The 26,927-nt window shown below is 41.4% G+C and overlaps 1 protein-coding gene across 3 annotated transcripts in view; it reads right to left on the bottom strand.

The window, feature by feature from the left end:
- The window catches only part of Usp32 (ubiquitin specific peptidase 32), a 217,704-nt gene that overhangs the window by 7,877 nt on the left and 182,900 nt on the right, over window positions 1–26,927 (bottom strand). For all 3 annotated transcript variants that reach the window (XM_029562419.1, XM_029562426.1, XM_008831098.3), the window contains exons 27-31: window positions 20,701–20,885; window positions 14,564–14,650; window positions 12,694–12,814; window positions 4,954–5,145; window positions 603–891 (exon numbers count right to left, since the gene is read on the bottom strand). In XM_029562419.1, coding sequence (XP_029418279.1) covers window positions 603–891; window positions 4,954–5,145; window positions 12,694–12,814; window positions 14,564–14,650; window positions 20,701–20,885 — 874 coding nt within the window. The remainder of the gene's footprint in view (window positions 1–602; window positions 892–4,953; window positions 5,146–12,693; window positions 12,815–14,563; window positions 14,651–20,700; window positions 20,886–26,927) is intronic.

Below are 26,927 nucleotides of genomic sequence, written 5' to 3'. Positions count from 1 at the left end.
AAACACACACAACAACAAAAATAAAAAAAATTAAAAAACTAGCCATGCATGGTAGCACATGCCTTTAATCCCAGCACTCAGGAGGCAAAGGCAGGTGGATTTCTGTGGGTTTGAGGCCAGCCTGGTCTACATTGTGAGTTTCAGACCAGCTGGGGTTATAGAAAGACCCTGTCTCAAAAAGACCAAAAAAATAAAAAATAAAAAATTAATAAAATAAATAAGATAAAAAACTAGCCATGCCTGGTGGCACACACCTTTAATACCAGCACTTGGGAGGCAGAGGCAGGCGAATCTCTGTGAGTTCAAGGCCAGCCTGGTCCACATAGAGAGTTCCAGGCCAGCTGAGGTACAAATTGACCCTGTTTCAAGAAAATAAAAAACTAGATTTAGGGAGGCTCTATCTCTTGTTAAAAGTCACATAGCTCACATATAGAGGTCTGATTCTAGATAAGTTCCTTCAGAACAGAAGGCAGCCTATAGGTGGTCAAGACCAGTTGGTGCTACATAGTGAGACCTTGTTTCAAAAAAGAAAAGGAATGAAAAGAGAAGAAAGGAAAAGGAAAGAAAAAGAAAACCCCTGCGTTAGCACCGCCCCCCCTCACCTTTTGGGCTACCGGTGACATTTGTACTGAGTGATGATGGACTCTTGCTCAGGAGTACATCCTCCTCCCCTGCTGAGCTCTGGGTGTCCACCTTCTTCATCTCTCCAGATGGAATCCTTGGCTCAGGGATGTCATCCCCCTGGGGTGTGAGTGTTTTATGTTGACAGAGAGCTGGGTCTCTTGGTACCAAAAAAGCACTAGGGTCAAAACTTTCACGAGGAAATTTAACAATTTTCTGTGATTTTATCCACCGTCCATTTACAAACTGAAATCGTTTAAGGTGAATAATCTGGAGAAGAAAAAGTAGGAAACATCTGCATTAAAAGGTTGTGAAGAACATATAACATTTGTGCTTCATTGTTCTTTAACAATCTGAAAAGCATGTTTTTGTCTTTTTTTTCCTTTTTGGTCTTTTTGAGACAGGGTCTCCCTGTAGCCCCAGCTGGCCTGGAACTTGCTACGTAAACCAGGCTGGCCTCGAACTCACAGAGATCCTGCCTCTGCCTCCCATGTGCTGGGATGAAAGGTGTGCGCCACCACACGTAGCTCTGAAAAATGTTTTTAAATACTGTCTTTACCTCTTGTTTTATGTGATAGTTATGGATATGTATAATTGGCAAAACTCATCAAACTTGACATTTAAAATCTATCCATTTAGTTATATATTAATTATACCTAATATAGTTTGTAAAAATCCCTCTCCCCCCCACCTACCAGCTTTTCAAGTTTGCCCCTGCTCTCTCCTTCCCTTCCCCCAGTTCTCATTTCTGGAGCTAGCTAAATAAATGTTATCAATTTCTTGTGAATTCTTCCTTGGGAAGCTATTCTGGTCTAGGGAAAGAGCTACATTTAGTTTCACAAAATGGTAGGATGACAACACAAATAAGGAAATAGGGCTGGAGAGATGGCTCAGTGGTTAAGAGCACTGGCTACTCTTGCAGAGAACCTGGGTTTGGTTCTGAGTACCCCAGAAACCCACAGGGTAGCTAACAACTGTCCATGACTCCAGGTCCAAGGGATCTGATGACCTCTTCTGGCCTCTGTTGGCACTGCATGACACAGGTACACTTACATACATGCAGGCAAAACATTTAAACACAAAAAATTTTCAAAACAAAAACTAAAACAAATGGAACAAACAAATAAGAAAATATACCTATGTCTTGTTAAAATATCCTACTCCTGGGGCCGAGGAAATGGTTTAGTGAGTAAAATACAAGCTATGTAAGCATGAAGACATGAGTGTAGATCCCTAGTACCCATGTCTGAACTCCAGTGCTGGGGAGGTGGAGGTGGAGAGAGGCAGATTCCTGGAGCTCAATGGCCAGCTGGCCTAGCTAAATTAATGAGCAGCTCCAGGTTCAGTGAGAGATCTTGCCTCAAAAAATAAGGTGGTGGGTTGGTGGGATGGTTGTGAGTAAAAGTTTTTGTTGTGAGGACTGAATATATGAATTTGATCCCTAGAACCCATATAAAGGTGGAAGGAGTGGTGGCACACATCTTTAATCCCAGCATTTGGGAAGCAGATCTTTAGAAGTCAGTCTGGTCTACATATCAAGTCCTGGTCAGCTAGGGCTACAAGAAGACCTTTTCTCTCTAAAAAAAAAAAGGGGGGGGGGCAGGCAGAATTAAAGAATGACTGATAACACCCACACATCAACTTCTGGCTTTCTCACATGCATATGAACACATATAAATGTATTCGTGCATGCGCACACACACACACACACACACACACACACACACACACACACACAGAAATTCTAGGACTGGCTCGCTGGTTAAGAGCACTGGCTGCTCCTGTAGAGGACCTGGGTTCAATTCCCAGTATCCACATGGTGGCTAACAGCCATCAGTAAATCCAGTTCCAGCGGATTTGATGCCCTCCTTCTGGCTTCTGCAGGAATTGCATGTCACAGATGCATGCACTTACATCCAGGGAGGACAAAAACACTTATATACATAAAATAAAAATAAATAAATTTTCAAAAAAAATCCTAGTACTGCTGGGTGTAGAATCGTGCTGAGCATGCACAAGACCATCTGTTCAATCCTTAGCACTGAGAAAAAGAGACTTCCACCAATAAATGCATTCTTTTCCCTCCGGAGATGGTACCTGTGTGTGAAGGTCATAGGACAACCTCAACTGTTGGTCCTTGCATTCCATCTTGTTTGAGACAGAGCCCCCCCTCCCCCCATATTGTTCACTGCCAGGCTACCTGGTACAGGAGTTTCCAAGTGTTTTACCCACTGAGTCATCTCTTTATCCCTCTCTCTCTTTTATTTTTTGGCAAGGTCTCACTCTGTAGCTCAGGTTGGCCGGGAACTCATGGAAATCTTCCTATCTCAGTCTCTCAAGTGCTGAGACTACAGACATGGACCACTATGTCTGGAGAGAAAACATTTTAAACATCTTATTTATTTTATGGAACTGGAACCAAACTTGGGTCCTCTGTGCCCTTAGCCACTGAGCTAACTCTCCAACCCTAAGAAAATACTTAAAATACTTTCCTTTTTTTTTTTTTTTTTTTGGTCTTTTTGAGACAGGGTCTTCCTGTAGTCACAACCGGCCTGGATTCACTACAGAGACCACGCCGGCCTTGAACTCAGAGATCCACCTGCCTTTGCCTCCCAAGTGCTGGGATTAAAGGCATGTACCCATGCCCAGCTCACAGACAATACTTTTTAAGGGCTAGAGTGATGGCTCAGCGGTTAAGAACACTGGTTGTTCTTGCAGAAGACCCGGGTTCAAGTCCCAGTACCCACATGGCAGCTAACAACTGTCCATAACTCCAGTCCCAGGGGATCTGACAGCCTCTCCTGACCTCCGTGGGCATTGCACCACACGGGTGCACTTACCCACATGCAGACAATACACGCATACACATAAAAATAATAATAATTAAAAAAATACTGCCTTAAATCAATTTGTTGGACAACAGGAGGCAGGAAGAAGTAAATAAAACCTAAAAGAACATATGACTTCTGTGCATTGGTGTGCTTACTCATACACTAGACACAGTAGTATGTACAGCCATGTAACTAAGTTGACTAAACACTGGTTGTTTTCCTATAGTTTAATTATGGGCTAGCCTAAAATTTCCTTTCCTTAGGGCCAGAAGAACTTTCACCTCTTCTGAAATTCAAATTTATAAGGTAACAACACACTTATGGCATTTCTCATGCTGCAGATTGTAGTTACTTGTCTTTATTACTTCTCTCTCCTTCAAGGCTCTAAGTTCCTGTTACAGGACCTAGCACATGCTTTTAGAACAATTAATCTCTCTGTTCAACATAAAATAAAAATGTCGCACAGAAGAGTTTTATTTTTGAGACACAGTCTCCTTGTTTGTCAGCTGGCCTGGAACTTGCTATGTAGACTAGGCTGGCCTTAACCTCAGAGATCCACCTGCCTATACCTCCTGAGTGTTGGGATTAAGGCACACACTACCATGCCCAGCTCTATTAATTCATTTTTTTTCTTTGCTTTTTTTTTTTTTAATTAATTTATTTTTTGGTCTTTTTTGAGACAGAGTCTCCCTGTATTCCCAGCTGTCCTGGAACTTGCTATGTAGGCCAGGCTGGCCTTGAACTCACAGAGATCCACCTGCCTATACCTCCTGAGTGTTGGGATTAAGGCACACAATACCATGCCCAGCTCTGTTAATTCATTTTTTTTCTTTGCTTTTTTTTTTTTTAATTAATTTATTTTTTGGTCTTTTTTGAGACAGAGTCTCCCTGTATTCCCAGCTGTCCTGGAACTTGCTATGTAGGCCAGGCTGGCCTTGAACTCACAGAGATCCACCTGCCTCTGCCTCCCAAATATTGGGACTACAGGCATGTGCCACCACACCCAGCTACTGACTCATTTTTTAAAAAAGATTTCCATTTTTAATTATGTGTGTGTGTGTGTGTGTGTGTGTGTGTGTGTGTGTGTCTGTGCACATGAGTACAAGTGTCTAAGGAGGTCAAAGGCCTGGAGCTGAAGTTATAGGTGGCTGTGAGCTGCCTGATGTGGGTGCTAGGAACCAAACTTGGGTCCTCTGTAAGAGCAGTATGTACCCTTAAGTGCTGAACCATTCTTCCAGCTCCTATTCATTCATTCTTTGAGAGGGTCTTACCCGGAACCCTAGGTTGGCCTGGAATTCACTATGCAGTTCAGGCTACCTTAGACTCTTGGTGATCCTCCTGCCTCAGCCTCCCAAGTTCTGGGATTACAGACATGTGCCATCATATCCAGGTAGAAAAATAAACACAGCTACTAGGAATGATCTTGTTTGCAAATAGAATAAAAAGTGCTATTAATAATTTCCTTCATTCTTGTTTTCTTAGAGATGGGGCTACAACATACCAGGATCGGAGGAAGCCTCCAGAGATCTAGCTTCTTAGTTGCCAAACAGTGAGTCTTACACTTGGAACAGTAGTACATTTCATTTTCCCCTAGCTCTTCCTCACTGGTGAAGGCACGGAGACAGCTATCCAGGTTGATAGGCTCAGCTTGTGCTCGCCGACTCTGCTCCACACTCTCATGCTCCTCTACAACCTACAAGGAGAGGACAGGATGATGCAGATATTTTGGATTATGCAGAGGGCATTTTGGGAGGCAGAGGCAGGAGAATCTTGAGATCAAGGCCAGCCTGGTCTATACAGTAAGTTCTAGGCCAGCTGGTGCTACAGGGAGACCCTGTCTTAAAAAGACACACACAAAAAAGATCACCAAGATACACATTATCTTCTCAGTCACTTGCTCTTCCCTATTCTACATGAGGGAAAAAACAAAAAACAAAACTCAAATTAAAGTATTTGAGCAATACCACATATACACATGTATCCACAAATATTATTTCAATTAACATCCTGAATGAATGCCTACTTATATGACTACAGTTTTCTTTTTATTTGAGCCAGTGTCTCAAGTAGCCCAGGCTGTCCTTGAACTTGCTATATTGTCAAGGATAACTATGAAATTCTGATACTGCTGCCTAATGGTATAACAGTTTTCCCCAAATTGAAATATCCCCTCCAGGAGGGGGCAAGAGGCTCATGAGACTCAGAAGTAAACAAATTTCTTATGTCTTGAGAAAACTGAAACGTGAAGCAGTAACAACTGCTGCAGGAGACTAACCAGCCAACCTGCTGAGAAAATTTCTCAGACCTGTCCAGATGTTTGAAAATTGTACAGCTTTTCTGAGTTGTCACCCATGCTGGGGTGGGCCTTTTGGTGATGCTTCTGAGTCCTCCCTGTTCCTATAAGTAACTCCTCCATACTCCTGTTAGCAACTCCAATACAAACTCACTAGTTCACCAAGTTGGACTTTTGTGCAATTGTTACTATTCTCTTTTTGGGATGAATAGTCAGGGGTGTGTTGTGTTTCTTCAGGAAAAGTCTGTCAGACAACATGTGTCCATCTCTTAAGTACTGGGATTACTGGTGTGTACTGCCACACATGATTTTATGCTGTCCTGAGACTAAGCCCAGGGCTCTGAGAATGTTAGGCCAGCACTCTATTAATGGAGCTACATCCCCATTCCATGACCATAATTTCTCTTGAAATTTTTATGAATCCTTCAAAATGACAAAAACAAAACCAAACAAGAAACCACCTGTTTATTTCACAATTAAAAAAATTTTATTTATTATTTTTATTTCATGTGTATGAGTGTATTGCCTACATGTATGTGAGTGCACTGGTGTTGTGCAATGCCGCAGAGGTCAGAAGAAGGCTTCGGATTCCCCTGGAACTGGAGTTAAGGACGGTTCATAGCCACCATGTGGATGCTGGGAATCAAACTCGGGTCCTCTGCAAGAGCAGTCAGTGCTCTTAACCGCTGAGCCATCTCTCCAGCCCCCATATTTCACAATTTTGAAATCCTTAAATAGTTTACATGCGGACTAGCCTTCAAGAGAAGTCTACTAAGAGAAAGTCATTTTATTTATTTATTTATGTATGTATTTATGTATGTATGTATGTATGTATGTATGTATGTATGTATGTATGTATGTATGTCTTTTTGAGACAGGGTCTCCCTGCAGCCCCAGTTGGCCTGGAAATCACTATGTAGATTAGTCTGGCCTTGAACTCACAGAGACCACCTACCTGCCTCTGCCTCCCAAGTGCTGCCACCACGCTTAGTCAAAAGTCATTTATTTTTCAGTCAGACAGTATTAGAATACTGCATACTTGACAGAGAGTAGAAGAAATAATATCATGGAAATACAGATGCGAGATTTGAATGAAATGAGAAGATCCAGAAAAAGTCTTTGTGAGAAGACAACATACCAGGCATTAAACTCTATAATATACAACTCATCTGCATATCAACACCACGCAACAGACTTACCAGAATACCAAGTGCTTTCATTATTTGTTTCATGACCTTTTTTGGAGGAAGGGGGTCCTTTTTTGGAGGGAGAGTAAAGGGATCAAACCCAGAGCCTCATGCATGCTAGTTAGGTAGGTACTCTACCACTGAGCTGCAGCCTCAATCCTATGGGGTCCACGTGATGGCAACAAAAGAAAAAGCAAGTTTAAAAGAGCGACCACTTTTTGATATGACCTCTAATTTCTAGCCAAAACTTTGGGGGTCCTGGTTATCAGCATGATAAGCTTTGGGACAAGGTAAGCAGAACAAAGGGCAAAGGCTGGGCATGTAACTTTGTGGTAGAGTGTTTGCCTAGAGTGCTTTGAGGCTGTGGGTTCAATCCCTAGCACCATAAAGCAAAAACCACACAAAGAGAGTGTATTAGGAGTTGGGTGGGGTGTAGTGGGACAGGGAAAGTGAGAGGACCAAAAATATTACAGTAAAAGATATTTTCCCCAGTCTTCCATTCTTGCCTATATTCTGACAAGCAATTAAGCCTCACGGAGCTGAGACTTGTCTTTCTTTGTGTGAAAAAGTAGGAGAGGCTTGGCATCAGGAATATGACAGCTACCTGGGACTTTGACAGCTACCTGGGACTTTCAAATAGGAATTCTGATATTTTTCTTTCAAGGCAGAGCCTGGACTCCAAACCCAATAATGACTGCTTCTTTCTGGCAAAAGTCCCACATGTGTCTACCACCCCACTTACTGCCCCTCCACAGGTCAACTGGTTATCTTCATCTGTAGCAATTTCCTGTTACCTTTTACTTAAACTCTGGGAACACTGGGTTGCTTGGATTATAAATTGGTACGTCTTAGGCCATTCTGTTTACAATAGGTTTTGAAGTGAGACTTTTTCCCTACTGGGTAAGTCACAAGGCTGCCAATGTATCAATAAACTATCAAGGTTGAAGTTCATCATGCAATTAAAGTTTTAGCACTGCAGCACCACATCTGTTCTAAAGAACTCCACTTAAAAGAGGAACTCTGGATCTGTTTTTATAATAAAAAAGGAAATCTTGTTTGAGTCACTGACTTCTTTCTCAAAATTGGTAGTAATAATGTACTAACAATCTCTCTCAGACTGTGTGTCTCTTTCTCTCTGTAGTTCAGGCTGGCCTTGACTTCTCTATGTAACCTAGGCTAGCCTAAACTCAGGATCTTTGTCTCACCTTCCTGAATGCTGGTACTATGGGCACATGCCACTGTACCCAGCATGCACTATGCCCAGTTTTCTCAATAGGTCTTTTTGAGATAGGGTCTTCCTGTAGCCCCAGCTGGCCTGGAACTCACTATGTAGACTAGGCTGGCCTCAATCTCAAAGAGATCCACCTGTAGATCAGGAAATCACAGATTACTGGGATTAAAGGCCTGTACTACCATGCCTGGCTCAACCTTTTATATTCTTGTCTTTTTTTGGGGGGGGAGGGTCTCTATTTTTTTTGAGACAGGGTCTCCCTGTAGCCCCAGCTTTCCTAGAACTTGCTATGTAGATCAGGTTGTCCTTGAACTCACAGAGATCTGCCTGCCTCTGCCTCCCAGTGCTGGGATTAAAGGTATGTGCCACCAAGCCTGGCTGTTTTTCAGTTTATTTATTTATTTATTTATTTATTTATTATTTATTTATATATATTTTATGTGTATGAGTGTTATGCCTGCATGTATGTAAGTATACCTGTGTCATGCAGTGCTCATGGATAGAAGAGGGTGTTGGGTCCCCTGGAACTGGAGTTATGGACTGTTAGTCATCATGTGGGTGCTGGGATTCAAACCTAGGTCTTCTGCAGGAACAGCCAATGCCGTTAACCACTGAGCCATCTCTTCATCCCTATTTTTGTTTTTTGGGGGGTAGGGTCTCATGATATAGCCCCGGCAGGCCTGGAACTTGCTATTAGACCAGGTTGGCCTTGAATTCAGAGATCTGCCTGCCTCTTGTCTCCTGAATGCTAGGATTATAGGCATGTACCATGATACCTGGCACTTTTTATATTTAGTTTTTTTTCTCCTTCTTGGATTGATTTATTTTTTAACATTTTATTTATTATTTTTATTTTATGTGTATGAGTGTATTGCCTGCGTGTACATGAGTGCACCTGTGTCATGCAATACCGCGGAGGTCAGAAGAGGGCTTCAGATTCCCCTGGAAGTGGAGTTAAGGACGGGTCATAACTGCCATGTGGGTGCTGGGAATCGAGACCGGGTCCTCTGTAAGAGCAGTCAGTGCTCTTAACCGCTGAGCCATCTCTTCAGCCCCGATCCTATATTCTTAACATAAAGGCAACCACTATCAAAATATTGATAAAATTTTTCTTTTGTTTTTGAGATAGAGTCTTACTATATAGCCAAGGCTGGCCTTAAACTCATGATTTTTCTGTCTCAGTCTCCACAGTGCTGGGATTATAGGCATGTGCCACCGTGCCTGGTCTATGTAGTGCCAGAGAGCAAACCCAGGGCTTCATGCATACTAGGCAAGCACTTTACCAACTGAGTTACACCCCCAGCCCTACATACTGCTTGTTAAAAAAAAAAAAAAATCTGGTGTCTTGGGCCAGTGAGATGGCTGAGTAGGTGAAAGCACTTGCCACCAAGTCTGAGGACCTGAGTTCAATTCCCAGGACCCAAATGGTAGAAGAAAAAAACCAACTCCCACAAGTTGTCCTCTGACCTTTTTACATGTGCCACGGCAGGCATGTGTGCAGGTACACAGATACATACACACACATACACACACAGACACACACACACAAATAAATATATAATAAAAGATTAGACACCTATATCAATCTCTGCCACCCAAGGCTCAGGGACCATTGTGGAAGAGGGAGCAGAAAGATTCTAAGAGTCAGACATGGTGGATGACCACAAGAAATGATTTTTCCAAACAACTCAGAAGTTACTCATATGAACTCACAGCAATGCATCACAGCATGCACAAGACACACACAAACTCAAGCCAGACAAAATTGAAGCACAGTAGGGACGTGGGTAAGAAGTCCCAACTTTAGCTGAGGAACTATTGGCAACCAGTAACTGCTGGAAGAGGGAGTGACACTAGATAGGTTAGCCAGGCTCCAGTGGATGGATGTACATCAAAGGACATTTGGGGACAGAAACTTGACTCGATAGGCCTTAATATATATGGCAGAGCACATAAAATCTGGTGGGAGGGGGGCTAAAGAGAGGTGTAGATAGGGGAGGGGACTATTTTTAAATTTTTGTTTATTTATTGTCTTTTTGAGACAGGGTCCCTCTGTAGCCCCAGTTGGCCTGGAACTCACTATGTAGACCAGACTGGCCTCAAACTCACAGAGATCCACCTGCCTCTGCCTCCCAAATGCTGGGATTAAAGGAAGAGAGGAAGTCTAAATGTGATCAAAATATATTGCATGAAATTCACAATTTTTTTTTTGACTTTTTGAGATAAGGTCTCTTTGTAGGCCCAGCTGGACTGGTACACACTATGTAGACCAGGGTGGCCTTGAACTCACAAAGATTCACCTGCCTCAGCCTTTGGAGTGCTGGGATTAAAGGCATGTGCCACCATGCCCAGTTCAATATTTTATTTATTATTTATTATATTTTTATGTGTATGAGTTTATTGCCTGCATGTGTGTAACTGCACCCCTGTCGTCAGAAGGGGTAACCTTGAAGGTCAGAAGATGGTGTTGGATCCCCTGGAACTGGAGTTACAGACGGTTGTTAGCCATCATGTGGGTGCTGGGAATCAAACCAGGGTACTCTGCAAAAGCAGTCAAGTGCTCTTAACCACTGAGCCATCTCTCCAGCCCCAAGGGAATTTTTTTTTTTTTAAACAAATAAAGGAAATTTCTAACAATTCAAAGCCACATAACAAAACCCACTACAATCCTTTTAAAAACTCTTGATTCAGCTTCTTTCACTTCTTTATGAGACTCTTTTTAGATTTTTCTTTTCTTTTTTAGGTGCTGGGGATTTAAGGCCCTGCACATGCTATTTAGCATTATCCCCAATCTATTAGATCATTTTTCAAGGCTAGTGGATCTCTGTGAGATTGAGGCCACTCTGGTATACATAGGAAGTTCTAGGTCAGCTGGGGCTACAAGGAGACCCTGTCTCAAAACAAAACAAAACAAAAAAAAGGTTTTTTTTTGTTTTTTGTTTTTTTTTGTCTTTTTGAGACAGGGTCTCCCTGTAGCCCCAGCTGTCCTGGAACTCACTATGCAGACCAGGCTGGCCTTGAACTCACAGAGATCTGCCTGCCTCTGCTGGGATTAAAGGCATGCACCACCATGCCCGGCCAAAAAAAGTTTTTGGAGATAAGGGTCTTTGGCTATGCATTAGGCTGGATTTGAATTCATGAAGATTCTCCTGTCTCAGCCTCAGAGGGTGGGGGGAGTTACAGGTGTGCATCACCACAGCTGGCTGCTGCCTATCAGATGCCTGAGTTAGGCTGGAGATGGCTCAGTAGTTAAGAACACTAGCTGCTCTCATAGAGGAACTAGATTTGGATCCCAGCACCTACATAGTGTCCAACAACCATCTATAACTCTAGTTCCAGGGGATCTGATGCCTCTTCTGGTCTCCATGAGCATTGCACACATGGGTGCACTTACATACATGTAGGCAAACCACTCATACACATAAAAATAAAAATAAATTTTTAAAAAAGGAAGCTCAGAATTATCCTTGACTATTACATACCAAGTTTGAGGCCAACCTGAGATATATAAGACCTTGCCTCAAAACAATAACAACAATATCCAACACCCTCCACAATAACAAAAATCCAAACAAACAAACAAAAACCAAACCGGCTGAAAAGACGGCCCACTGTGCTCACTGAGTGGATAAAGGCCCTGGATGGGCAAGCCTAGAAGCCTAGTGACTGGAGTCCCATATATAGAACCCATGTATAGGTAGATAGGAGAATTGACCCCATAAAGCTGTCCTCTGATCTCTACACATGCTCACACATACATACATATACAATTAAAAAAAAAAAGTCTACTAAAAAAAATCCACAGTCTGTGGTGGTGGTACATACCTTTAATCCCAACAGAGGCAGGCAGATCTCTGTGAGATCAAGGTCAGTCTCATCTATGTAGCAAGCACCAGATCAGCTGGAGCTACAAAGGGAGACCCTGTCTCAAAAAAAAAAAAAAAAAAAAAAAAAAAAACCCAAAACCCCCCAAAACCACAAACAAAAAACCCCCAACACCAAACAAACAAACTCCCCAAACAAAAACCCAGAACAAAGCCCCTACAGCTTCCATACCCAGAGAATATACTTCTTAATTATACTGTTTTGTTCCAAGATTTACTTGTTTTCAATATTTTTGAAATGTGATGCTCCAATACTGTCAATTCTAGAAGTTAGTAAATGGGGGTGGAGGGATGGATCAGAAGTTAAGAGCACTGGCTCTGGGTTTGGTTCCCAGCATCCACATGGCAGCTAACAACTTCCTGTAACTTCAGTTTCAGGGGATCCCATACCCTCTCTCTGGCCTCTGAGGGCATGACACTGGTGCATTTATATACATGCAGATAAAACACTCATACACATAAAATTAAAAAAGAAAAAAGTTGGTAAATAAAAAAAGTCAAGCAACCATGTCAGTATATTAAATGCAATAGAGAAAAAAAATCAATGATCCTTTTTTCTGGTTTTATTTAAATTGTCACAGTAGAGTTAAACTGGGGAAAAGCTCCAATCTAAGAAACATCATCTTATGAGGCACCAAGTACTTACTCTTTCCTGTGATGTTTGATAACGTAGGTGAAGAGCTGTGGGATCCCAATCCACAGCAATACAGGCATTTCCAATGAAGGCTCTGTCTTCCCCACAATCAATTTTACAGCCTCTGCAGAATCTAAAAGGGGGGAAAATTCACAGAAGAAATAACTTTTTACTTTCTTTTTTTAATTAAAAAAATTTTATTATTTTTATTTTATGTATATTTGTGTATTGCCTGAATGTATGCGAGTGCACCCATGTCTTGCAATGCCACGGAAGTCAGAAAAGGGTTTCAGATTCCCCTGGAACTGGAGTTAAGAATGGTTCGTAGCCACCAGGTGGGTACTGGGAATTGAACCCAGGTCCTCTGGAAGAGCAGTCAGTGCTCTTAACCACTGAGCCATCTCTCCAGCCCACTTCTTACTTTTTAACTTTCCTCTTGGCTTCATAATTTGCCATAGTATTTAAACTTCACACTCTGATAAATGCAGTAATACAAATTAATAATTATGGGGCTGGAGAGATGGTACAGTAGTTAAAAGCACTGGCTATTCTTGCAGACAATCCAGGTTTGAATCCCAGCACCCACATGGTAGCGAACTGTCCGCAACTCCAGTTCAGGGGATCAGATGCCCTCTTCTGACCTCGGTGGGCATTGCAAGACACAGATGCACTTACATACATACAGGCAATACACATGTACACACAAAATAATAAAAAAGTTCAAGGCAAATTAATATTTCTCAGATCATGTTTATCATGTCAAATCTTTAGTTTCATAAAGCATTTGATAAACATTCACAGCAAGTAAATGATACAACAATCAGTCACTATTTCATATAAATTGACTTCAAAGACATTATAAATTCAGTTCTATAATGTTCTGAGGTAAGATAACTAGCCGAGCGTGGTGTTGCACACCTTTAAACCCAGCACTTGGGTGGCAGAGGCAAGTGGATCTCTGTGAGTTCAAGGCCAGTTTGGTCTACATAGTGAGTTCCAGGCCAGCTGGAGCTAAAGAGAGACCCTGTCTCAAAAAGACCAAAGGGGAAAAAAAAATGAGGTAGACATGAGAATGAAACACAGCCCTGGCTCTAATGTCTATCTGACTCCATTTGTTCCATTAGAGTTCTCTAAAAGCTGACTTCAGTATTGTCAGACACTTTCCCTGCTGTAATAGCAATGACCTACCCATCAAACTCTTCTAAAACCCAGAACAGACTGCCAGCAAAGTTCAGTAAGCAGACTATGTTCTACTGGCTCAAAACTGCCAAACTGATTTATATTTTATTTTTTATTTATTTATTTTGGTCTTTTTTTTGAGGCAGGGTCTCCCTGTGGTCCCAGCTGACCTGGAACTCACTATGTAGACCATGCTGCCCTTGAACTCATAGAGACCCACCTGTCTCTGCCTCCCAACTGCTGGGACTAAAGGCGTGCACCACCACACCTGACCAAACTGATTTATATTTAAGAAGCACAAAGAATGTTCAGAATAAAAGGTAGGGCATGCATATATATAGTCACAGAACCCAGGAGGCTTGAGGAAGGGTGATCACTTGTGCCCTGGAGTTTGAGATCCGCCTGGGCAACACAGTGAGACTCCACTAAAAATAAAAAAAGAAAAAAGAAAGTTTAGAATAATAACATTTATTGCAAGTTATAATCGGGGTGAAGTGTAGTCTGTAAAACTACACGAGACTGGAAAGCATTTTTTTTTTTTTTTGGCTATAGATCTCACAAAGAGATAAACTATTCCCAAGTTTATTTTAAGCTTCTCATAATTCACCAGTACATTTCAGAGTGAGAAATGTTTCGAAAAAAGATATAATATTTGAAGCTCCAAATTGTATAAAAATTTTTGTTTCACAGAAGATTACTTTACCTATACCACGGGCACCAAGCACAGGAATTCCCATCTTTCTGTACAACTCGTAGAGTGAATGGATACTGATAGCCCATGCTGTCATCACTGAAATAGAAGAAACATAAAGTCTAAGAAGCCTTTCTGGTTTGAAATCTCTTTAAGTGATGCTAGGAAGAATCGCTTTCCACAGCACTGTGCAGCTCAATGCTGCTAATCCTAATCCACCAAATTCATCCCTGACCCAGTCACACTAGACTGATTATATCTTTTTAAAAAAAAGATTTTATTTATTTTTTAATGTGTATGAATATGTTGCCTGCATGTAAGTGCACCTGTGTAAATGACCTTGGAAATCTGAGGAGGGTGTCAGATCCCCTGGAATGGGAGTTTTATAGACAGTTGTTAGCCACCATGTGAATGTGGGAACTGAACCCAGTTTCTCTGCAAGAGCATCCAGTGCTCTTAACCACTGAGCTATCTTTCAGCTCCTCTGACTCTATCTTGCTTACAGGAAGAAGCATGTACTAGATTGCCACAGGCCTTTTTCTTTTCTTTTTTTTGAGACAGAGTCTCCCTAAGGTCCCAACTGGCCTGTAGACCAGGCTGGCCTCAAACTCACAGAGATTCACCTGCCTCTGCCTCCCTAGTGCTGAGGTTAGAGGGGTATACCACCAGAGACTCATAGCTGAGGATAACCTTCAACTTGTGATCCTGCTTGCACCTCTCCAGTGCTGAGATTACAAGTGTGCACTACTATACCCATTTTATGCAGTGCTGGGAATTTAACCCTGGATCTCAAGCATGCTAGGCAAGCATTTTATCAACTTGAGCAGTATCCCTCAACCCACGCAGATGTTTTATAGCTCACAAAATTGTATAAGGTAACCATGAAACCAAACATTAATTATCCTTAATTTTTACCAGAGAATTAAATTTACATTAAAATACCTAGGTCTTTCTATGGCATTAGCAATGTCACTCCAAAGAGGAATATATATTTAGAAGCCTTCTTTAATTAGATTCCCAATTTGTGGTGCATGTTAGGATACCTATTTTCCCTACTACTCAAAGCTGTACGCTATACACTATCCTTAGAATTAACTTTTTTTTTTTTTTTTTTCGGTCTTTTTGAGACAGGGTCTCCCTGTAGCCCCAGCTGTCCTAGAACTCACTATGTACACCATGCTGGCCTTGAACTCACAGAGATCTGCCTCCAGAGTGCTGGGATTAAAGGCATGTGCTACTACGCCTGGCAAGAATTAAATTTTTTTTTTTTTGGTCTTTTTTTGAGACAAGGTCTTCCTGTAGCCCCAGCTGGCCTCGAACTCACAGATCTGTAGCAGAGGTGTTTAGCAAGTACAAAAGTGTGATGGTTTGAATGAAAATGTCCCCCAAAGGCTCCAAGTATTTGGACATTTTGTCCTCAGATGATGGCGCTGTTTTGGGAGGTTTTAGAAGGTGTGGCTATCCTGGAGGTGGGCTTGTTCTTAAGCCTTGCCAGTTCTCCAGTTCTTCTCTGCTTCCTGTGCCTACATAATGTGAGAGCTGAGCATCTGTTGCTCCTGCTCTAGCCGCCTCCAGCCATGATAGACTGTAATTCCTCTGGAACCGTAAGCCACCTCCCTGCCATGATAGACTGTAATTCTTCTGGAACCGTAAGCTCAAATAAACTCTTTCTTCTATAAATTGCTTGGGTCAGTGTTTCTATCACAGCAACAGAAAAGTGACTAATACAAAGAGCCTGGGTACAATCTTGTTAATTACAGTTCAGAAAGCTTGTGGGGAGGGAGCAACACAAGGGCCCTGATATAAAGTAGTATATGCAACAGCTCATTTGGCAACTGGGAGTGGCTGTCACAGGACTGCTAAAGGTCATTAAGCCACGAAAAAAACCTCACTATAAAGAAAGTAAAGTGCGAGTAATCCCAGCCCTTGGGAGGCAGAGGCAGGTAGATATCTGTGAGTTCCAGGCCAGCCTAGTTAGATAGCAAGCTCTAGGCCAGCTGGGGCTACAGGAAAACCCTGTCTCAAAAAGATCCCCCTCCCCAAAAGGCAGAAGTATTTGTCTGGCACAGGAGCACCCCGTCTTTCTGTGTAACATGAATTATTATTGATGGCCCTGTCACGGGCGGGTGCCCACAATGTCCCCTGTCATGTTCAAAGCAAGTGAAAGGCAACCAAGGAATCAAAAAAAGGGAATAAAAATGATTAAACAGCACTCTAACAGGGACCAGGGCAGACGCTAAGCAATGATAACCCCATCTCCTTTTGTTGTTTTGGATATATTCTTTCAGATGGCACTGTGCTTGCTAGGCTTGTCTAGCTTTTCCCCAGTCTTCTTTTCACTTAAAAAAAATTATCTTCTATTATTTTTATTTGTATGAGTTGATAGCCTTCACATATGTAAGCACACCTGTGTCATGCAATACCTGTGGATGTCAGAAGAGGGCACTGAATCCTCTGGAAGTGGAGTTATGGATAGCCATTAGCTGCCATGTGGATGCTCCAATTCGAACCTGTGTCCTCTGCAAGAGCAGTTGGCACTCCCAACCGCTGAGCCATCTCTCTAGCCCCCTCTTTATTTTTTTATGTGCGGGTATGTGGAGACGGAGGACAACTTGTGTGAATCAGTTCTCTCCTACCATCACGTCGGTGATCAAATTCAAGATTGTCAGACTTGGTGGCAAGTGCCTTTACCTGATGAGCCATCTCTCCAGCCCTATTTTATCACTTTATGTTTTGATTATTTCACTTAGTGCAATGTTTTCAGGCTTTGTTCATGCTGCAGCACGTATCAGTGTTCTATTTCCTTTGATGATTGAATAAATATTCCACCGTATGTATACACTACATTTTATTTGTTTATTTATTTGTTGAGGGACACTTGAGTTGTTCCAATGTTTTGGTCACCGAGACTCACTAAATTAATTGTACAGAAACTAGAAGCATTTAATAATTTTAGTTATTTGTTCTGGTGTCTATTTCCAAAAGACAAATGTAGTTATCTAATTTTTAATGTTTCTAAGATCATTTCCTCATTAACCCACTCCCACCTTCATGCCTCCACATAGACTACATACAGACTTCACAAGGTAACCAAAGACTGCTCTTTTATGAATGGTATTGGGCAATGTTCAGTCCGTTTCTTGCTCAATCTGACTTCCAAAAACTGATCATTTCTTGGATTACTGTTCATTTAAAAGATACTTTGTTTTCATATTTAAAAAAATTTATTATTTTTATTTTCTAATATGTGTAAGTGTACCCATGTTGTGCAATGCCTGTCAGAAAAGAGTGTTGGATACCCCTGGAACTGGAGTTAAGGACAGTTCTTAGCCACCATGAGGGTGCTGGGAATCAAACCCGGGTCCCCTGCAAGAGCAGCCAGTGCTCTTAACCACTGAGTCATCTTTCCAGCCCCCAGGATGACTGTTCATTTTTTTTTAATTTGTTATTTTTATTTAATGTGTGTATTGCCTGCATGTAGGTAAGTATGCTTGTGTCCTACAATGCCCTCAGAGGTCAGAAGAGGCTGTTGGATCCCCTGGGACTGGAGTTATGCAGAGTTGTTAGCTGTCATGTGGGTGCTGGGATTTGAACCCGGGTCTTCTGCAAGAATAGCCAGTATTCTTAACCGCTGAGCCATCTCTCCAGCCTGACAATTTTTGATTGATCATACATTACCGGCTGTTTCTTTTGCTTCCTTTTTTCAATCTGTAACTGCTAAATGTATCAGGAAATCTATCTTGGAACATTTTTCTAACTCTTACTCTTTTAAATGATATCAGCTAATCTTAGGGCTTTAAATATCTATTTGTTTGTGATACCTGTAACTCTAGCAAAGGGCCTTCAAATGAATTTCCCACATGAATAACAGCTATCTTGAAATTTAACTTGCCTCCTGTCCTTTCTTGCCAAAACCTGCTCTTTCTCCAGATTTCCTCATTTCATAAAATGATCCTACCATTCACAAACAATTGCTCATGCTGAAAACCTAGCTTGGACTCCTTTTTCTCATAATCTAATCCAGTTCATGAGCAAATTCCTCACCTGGAAGCTCCTTAGATCAGACCCTTCGTTCAAATTTAAAGCTATCCAAGCTGGTGTGGTGGCTCATGCCTTTAATTTTGGCACTTGAGAGACAGAGATAGGTGGATCTCTGTGAGATTGAGGCCAGCCTGGTCTATAGAGCAAGTTCCAGGCCGGCTGGGGCTACAAGGAGATCCTGTCTCAAAAAGGCCAAAAATAAAAACAAAACAAAAAAGATTAAGGCTATCCAAATGTCACTTCTACCAAAACTGCACATTCATCAACTATATTGCTTATGAATTATTTTCTGTTTTACTTTAAGATTTACCTGAAGCTCAAAAGACCCTCTACTGTAACAAATGTAACTTTTTTTTTTTTTTGGTTTTTTTGAAACAGAGTCTCCCTGTAGCCCCAGCTGCCCTGGAACTCACTATGTAGACCAGGCTGACCTTGAACTCACAGAGATCCACCGGCCTCTGCCTTCCAAGTGCTGGGACTACAGGCGTGCGCCACCACTCCATTATCACAGAAGCTGACCTCTATTTCCATTGTGAGAGCAAGAAAATGAATTTCAATTAAACTGAAATATATGACACCAAATCCCAATGATCATTCAAAGTGAGTGGATTTATTTATTTTATAGAATAGGAGGAGGAGGTGGGCTAGAGAGATGGCTCAGCAGTTAAGAGCACTGGCGGCTCTTTCAGAGGACTCAGGTCCGGTTCCCACCACACACATGGCAGCTAACAACCTTCTAACTCCAGTTCCAGAAGATCCGATGGCCTCTTCTGACCTCTGTGGGCATTGCATGACACAGGTGCACTTATACACATGTGGTCAATATGCTCATACACATAAAATAAAAATAATAAATAAAAAATATTTTTAAAAATTTATTATTTTTATTTTATGTATATGAGTATATTGTCTGCATGTATGTGAGTGCACCCGTGTCGTGCAATGCTGTGGAGGTCAGAAGAGGGCTTCGGATTCCCCTGGAACTGGAGTTAAGAATGGTTTGTAGCCGCCATGTGGGTGCTGGGAATTGAACCCAGGTCCTCTGGAAGAGCAGTCAGTGCTCTTAACCACTGAGCCATCTCTCCAGCTTTCCCAAAATAATAAAATTTAAAAAAAAGAAAAAAAAAAAGAATAGTAGGAGGAATGGAAAAAAAAAAGTTTATTATGTTCATTATCTCTACCTTAGGTTTATGAAATTGATTCATGATGAATTGACAAAACCCAATTGAATCATGGTATGTGTAGTGATTTGAATGAGTGTCCCCCCACAGGCTTCAAGTATTTGGATACTTGGTCCCCAGTTCATGGCACTATTTGGGGGAGTGTCTTGGAACCTTTAGAAGTAGTCACTGGGGGAAGTACTGAAAAGTCTTAAAGTCTTGCAGGATTTCTAGTTTCTCTGCTCTGCTTCCTGTGTCTGTTTGGAGAAGTGAGCACTCAGATTTCTGTTCCAGCCACCATGCTTCCCCCACCATTATGGACTCTTCCCTCTGGAACAGCAAGCCAAATAAACTTTCTTCAAGAAGTTGCCTTGGTCAAGGTGTTTTATTATAGGAACAGAAAGTAACAATACAGTATGGCTTGAGTTTTTTTCAGAGTTCTAATCTAGATATGTGCACTGTTACTCCCATTCTGCATTTCAGAGGACTGGGATGGTACCAATTTCCTGGTGAAAGGCTGGGTGTGGTGGCAAACGCCTTTAATCCTAGCACTTGGGAGGCAGAGCCAGGAAGAACTCTGTGAGTTCAAGGTCAGTCTGGTCTAGGCCAGCTGGGGATACAGGGAGACCCTGTCTCAAAAAGACAAAAAACAAACCAAAACAAAACCCAAAACCCCCCAAAAAACAAAACAACGCCCCACACAACATATTTCCTGGTGAATTCACACTTTCGACTTTTGAAATAACAGAAGACAAAGATATTACCTGAAGTATTTGCAGGTGGGAATTAGATGAAATAGTAAAGAATGAGTAAGTTATTCGACACTAGGATGTCTAAGTAACAAAAGGGAGAGGATATATAAAATGGGTCTTCTATATCATGCCAAATTTATAGAAGTTATTCTTTATGTTTAGAAATCACAAGATTAGGCTTGCCCCCTAGACTTACCAATCCTGAGCATGATTACTAGCTTCCTGAGGTGGGAGTGGACTGGCTAATCGAGATACTTGAATCCAAACTGCATCATAGAGATCTTTCTTCCGGGTATGCACAGTACATGGAACAATCAGTGGCATTCCAAAGAGGCTGGGGCGATTCTTCTGAGATGACAGGAAATACAGTTCTGTCCTCATCTACATGTACAAACAAGAGAAGAGGGAGCTGAAAAGATAGGATGCCAATAAACGTGCATTGTTATCCATTTTCAAATTAGTTACTACCACACTATTTATGGAATAGTCTTTATTAATACTTTTTATGTTTATTTAATTATTTAATATTTTATTTTGGTCTTTTTGAGGCAGGGTCTCTCTGTAGCTCCAGCTGACCTGGAACTCACTATGTAGACTAGGCTAGCCTTGAACTCACAGAGATCTACCTGCTTTTGCCTCCCAAGTGCTGGGACTAACAAAGTATGCTAGCATACCCAGCCACTGATTTTTTATTTTGTGATTTTTGTATGTAGGAGTGCTTTTGCCTACATGTGCATACAATGCCTGTGGAGACCAGAAGGCATCAGATCCCCTGGAACTGGAATTGCTAGCTGCCATGTGGGTACTCAAAGTCGAACTCGGGTCCTCTGAAAGAGGACTCTTAACCACTGAGTCATCTCTTCAGTCCCTATTTTTCCTTTCTTCATGCAGTTTTTTAAATTTTTTATTATGCTTTCTTTTTGGCAATGAGAGTCTTGCTACTGTAGCCTAGGTTGACCACAAACTCATGATCCTCCTGCTACAGCCTTCAACATGCTTGGATTACAGGCATGGACCACCATGCCTGGCTTCATTAATGTCTTTGCTCTTTCTGTTTTGTTTTTCTGAGGCAGGAGCTCCCTAATGGCCTACCTGGCCTGGAACTTGCTATACAGAATTGGCTAGCCTTGATCTGACAGAGATTCACTTGTCTCTGCCTCCCAAAGTGCTTTGAATAAAGGTGTTTTTTTTTTTTTGCTTTTGCTTTTCAAAAAGTTTAAATTAGGCTGGGTGTGGTGGCGCATGCCTTTAATTCCAGCACTTGGGAGGCAGAGGCAGGTGGATCTCTGTGAGTTCAAGGCCAGCCTGGTCTACATAGTGAGTTCTAGGACAGCTGGGGCTACAGGGAGACCCTGTCTCAAAAAGACCAAAAAAAAAAAAAAAGTTTGAATTTGTGTATGTGTGTGTATGTGTATATTTGTGCCTGTGCATGCACATGCATGCACACAATGAGTGCCAGGTACCCAAAGAGGTCAGAGGCATCCACTGGGGAGGCAGAGGGAGGTAGATCTCTGTGAGAATGAGGCCAGCTAGATCAACACGATCAAGTTCCAGGCCAGCTGGGGCTACAGAAAGACCCTGTCACCAACCAACCAACCAACCAACCAACCAACCAACCAACCAACCAACCATCCAACCGAGTTTGCAATCCTCTGGCCTCTGCCTCCAGACTGCTAGGATTACAAGTGTATGCCACCACACCTGGCTTCATAATGTGGCTTTAATTTCTATTTTCTTGACAACTAATTGGTTTTCATACTGTTACTGAAATTTTTTTTTTTTGTATGTGAATGTGAAGTAGCACTCATTTTTAATTGAATTTTTCTGGCTTGAACTTTGTTGGTTATATGAATTGCAAACATCTACTCTAAGGCTTGCTCTTTTTTAAAAAAATATTTTATTTATTATTTTATGTGTATGAATGTATTGCCTACATGTGAGTGCACCCATGTCGGATTCCCCTGGAACTGGAGTTAAGGATGGTTTGTAGCCGCCATGTGGGTGCTGGGAATCGAACCTGGGTCCTCTGCAAGAATACTCAGTGCTCTTAACCGCTGACCCATCTCTTCAGCCCAAGCTTTTTTGCTCTCTTAATAGTGTTTTGTTTAAGGGGCAGGTGGATCTCTGTGAGTTCAAGGCCAGCCTGGTCTACATAGTGAGTTCTAGGACAGCTGGGGCTACAGGGAGACCCTGTCTCAAAAAGTCCGAAAAAAAAAAAAAGTGTTTTGTTGAAACTAAAGTTATTAATTATAACGAAGCAAAATTCATCAATCTTTTTCTTTTTTTGGTCTTTTTGAGACAGGGTCTCCCGTAGTCCCAGCTGGTGTAGAACTTGTTATGCAGACCAGGCTGCCCTTGATCTTACAGAGATCCACCTGCCTCTGCCTCCCAAGTGCTGGGATGGAGGAAAAGCATGCCTCACCACGCCTGCTAATCTTTGCCTCTATGATTAGTATTTTCTGTGTCTTATTTAAGCAGGATTTCCTTTTATCGAAGCTATGCATACATTCACCTTTCACATTTTCCAAGAATTCTTTTAAGTGCTTTCTTTTCAGTTTTAGTACTTCAGTCCACTGGGAACTGCAGAAAGAGGAAGGTGCAAAGTTTTATAGGGATATCCAACTGTCCCATCACTACTCACTGCCATCTTTGTGTTTTAAATCAAGTATTCACACATCTGAGTTGTTTCTGATATACACTCTATTTTTTTCTATACTTTATTCATTGATTTATTTGTTCATTTTCACAGTAATATCACACTCTTAAATATCAGTTTATAAATTTGCAATCTGGTAGTTTAATTCCTTATGCTTTATTCTTCTTTAAGAATGTCTTGTTTATTCATGGGGCTTTTTATTTCTACATGTTGGAATCAGTTTATGAAGTTACATATTTATCATTTTTACTGGGACTGTGCATCAAATTTCTGAGTAAGTCTGTGGAGAACTGACATCTTAACTGTCATCTAATCCAAGGACATGGTCTATTATTTTATCTTTTAAATTTTATTATGATTCTGTGTGTGCACGATGTATGTGTGGCTCATTAGAGGACAACTTTGTGTAGTCAGCTGTCTCCTACCACTTTTTAAAAGAATATTTTATTTATTATTATTTTATGAGTACAAGTGTATTGCCTGCATGTATGTGAGTGCACCCATGTCCTCTGCAAGAGCAGTATGTGCTCTTAACCACTGAGCTATTTCTCTCTCTCCCACTTTTACGTGGGTTCTGGAGTTGGAATTTAGGTCACAAGGCTTGTGTGGTAAGTGCCTTTACCTGTTGAACCATTTAACCAGCCCTATTAATTTAAATATTTTAGTTCTTTAATTTCTAGCAATGTTAATACTTTCTAGAACAATGCCTTATGTATGATATCTGAAGTTTATTTGTATTTAAATTTGATTGACTGATTGATTGGTCTTTTTGAGACAGGGTCTCCCTGTAGCCCCAGCTGGCCTGGAACTCATTATGTAGACAAGACTGGCCTTGAACTCAGATTCACCTGCCTCTGCCTCCAGCTTGTATTTAAAATATTTTGTACTCAATTTAAAAAATAGGATTAAAATTATCTGAAGAAGTAAATGGGTACATGCCTGCCACTAAGACATGCTTATGTTCTAAATTCTGAAACTAGTAAACTCAACTATATTTAGCAAAGAGATCCACCTGATTCTGCTGCCTGAGTGCTGGGATTAAAGGTGTGAGTCACCATACATGTCTTCCAAGTTGAGGGTCTTAATATGAGATCATATGATGCAAGTAAATGGGGTGGCAAGTATCTTTATAAGAGAAAGGCAGAGGTGGGCATGGTGGCACATGCCTTTAATCCCTGCACTTGATAGGCAGAGGCAGGTGGATCCCTGTGAGTTCAAGGCCAGCCAGGTCTGTAGAAAGCTGCAGGCCAGCTGAGGCTGCAGGGAGACCCTGTCCCAAAAAAGACCCCCCAAAAAGAGAAAGGCAGAGACAGAAAGAAGGAAAAGGCCAGATAAAGGATAAAGAGGCAGGGGACATGGTTATATAGTCATAAACTAAGGGATGCCTAGAAGCAGAAGGCAGAAGAACCAAGGAAGCATTCTCGCCTAGAGTCTTAGGAAAGAGCCAGCTCTGTTGGTACTTTGATTCTGGACTTCTGCTTTCTAGACTGTAAAAAGAAATATTTGCAATAACAGTCAGTGTTTTTAACCACTGAGAGCTAACAAGTGTCTGTAACTCCAATTCTGGGGGATCTGACAGCCTTTTCTGTCCTCTGTGGGCATTGCACGACATGGGCGCACTTACCTACATGCAGGCATAACACTCATACACATAAAATAAAAATAATAAATAAAATATTTTAAAAAATTATTAAAAAAAGATAAATATTTGTTGTTTTAAGCCATAAAGTTTGCAATAATTTATCACTGTCCTACGAAATTAATAGGACTTTTTCTATAATTTTATCTTCTCTAGCTATGTACTTAAGTACTTCAGTTTTTTTGGTGGTGTTGGAGTTCAAACCCAGTGTCTTATACATGTTAAACACTGTACTTAGTATTTAAAATATTTCATTACTTTTATTTTATGTGTATGCATGTATTGCCTGCATGTAAGTAAATGCACCTGTGTCATGTAATGCCTATGGAGGTCAGAAGAGGGCACTGCAGCCCCTGAAACTGGAGTTATAGATGATTGTTAGCCACCATGTGGGTGCTGGGATTTGAAACCAGTCCTCTACTAGAGCAGCCATTGCTCTTAACCACTGAGCTATCTCTCTAGACCTTGTACTTTTAGTTTTTTAACATGGATCTTTTTTCTTGTAGTCCCAACTGACCTGGAACTCCCTATGTAGATCAGGCTGGTCTACATCTCACAGAGACCCACCTGCTTCTGCCTCCTGAATGCTGGGATTAAAGGCAGCATCACCATGCCTGGCCCTTTCATTTAAAAATTTGTTTTTTTTTTGTTTTTTTTGAGACAGGGTCTCCCTGTAGCCTCAGGCTGGCCTGGAAGTTAAGATCCTCTTGCCTCAGCATTTCAAGTGCTGGGATTACAGGTACATCACAAGTTTGGTTTTATTTTCTTCTTTAAAAAAAAACCCAAAAAACAAAAACTTTTTTATTTATTATTTCTATTTTATTTGTATGCGTGTATTGCCTGCATGTAGGTAAGTGCACCTGGTCGTGCAATGCCTGCAGAGGTCAGAAGAGGCTGTCGGATGCCCTGGGACTGGAGATATGGACAGTTGTTAGTTGCCATGTGGGTGATGGGATTCAGACCGGGGTCTTCCCACTGTTCTTAACTGATGAGCCATCTCTCCAGCCCCTATTTTTAATTTTTAAAAAAATTTATTTTATTTTATGTGTATGAGTGTATTGCTTGCATGTATGGGAGCACACCCGTGTTGTGCAATGCCATGGAGGTCAGAAGAGGGTGTCAGATTCCTCTGGAATCAGTGCTCTTAACTGCTGAGCCATCTCTCCAGCCCCTATTTTCTTCTTAAATAAGTAGGAACAGTACATTTAATATCGTCAATATAATAAGTGAGAATTTACAGAACTGGGGTGATTATTCCCCTCTTTGCAATGCTGGGGATTAAACCCTGGACTCATATACTCTAGCCAAATGTGTTCTACTACTAAGCTACACCTCTACTCTTAGAGTGAATTTTCTGTTTTGGGTATTTTTTGTTGTTGTTATTGAGACAGGGTCTTACTATGCAGTGCTGGCTGGTCTGAAACTGCTATGTAGTTCAGGTTGGCTTCAAACTCACAGAGCTCTGACTGTCTCTGCCTCCGGAGTGTTGGGACTAAAGGTATGTGTCACCACATCAAGCCCTACGGTGAATCTTTAAAATAGCAGCAGGGATAACTAATGGCTATTAAGAAATTACCTAGTATCCCAACTCTTATTTTATAAAATGATATTCAAGCCCAAAGAGCTCAAATGGCTATTTAGTGGCAGAATTAAGAGTCAAACACAGGGTGCTTAATTATTAGCCTAACTACTCTTACTTCTCTACATAGTTGCCATGATGCCCCATGACTATGTCTTTAACAATCACTTACTGATCTGTTTTCAGATCTTCTTTTTCTTTTTCCATTTTCATGTGTGTGGGTAGGTGGATGTGTAGGCCTGAGGTTGATGTTGGGAATCATTCTTATTGCTCTTCCACCTAAATTTACTGAGGCAGGGTTTCCTTAATCAAACTCAGGAGCTTACCCATATGGTTAGTCTTGCTAGCCAGCTTGCATTGGGAATCCTGCCTCTGCCTTTGGAGGCTGGAGTTACACCCACCTAGTATTTACTTGGGTTCCAGGAATATGAACTCCTTATCATGTCTATGGAGCAAGTGCTTTAACTACTAAGCCATGTCCCCAACATTTTCTTTTGTTAAAAAAAAAAAAAAAAAAAAAAAAAAAAAAAAAGCCCGGGGGGGGGGGGG

Source organism: Nannospalax galili, unplaced genomic scaffold, assembly GCF_000622305.1.
Source record: "Nannospalax galili isolate Female #2095 unplaced genomic scaffold, S.galili_v1.0 scaffold1430, whole genome shotgun sequence".
Lineage (NCBI taxonomy): Eukaryota > Metazoa > Chordata > Mammalia > Rodentia > Spalacidae > Nannospalax > Nannospalax galili.
The sequence above is the reverse complement of the archived record's forward strand: the minus strand, read 5'-3'. Positions and strand labels throughout refer to the sequence as shown.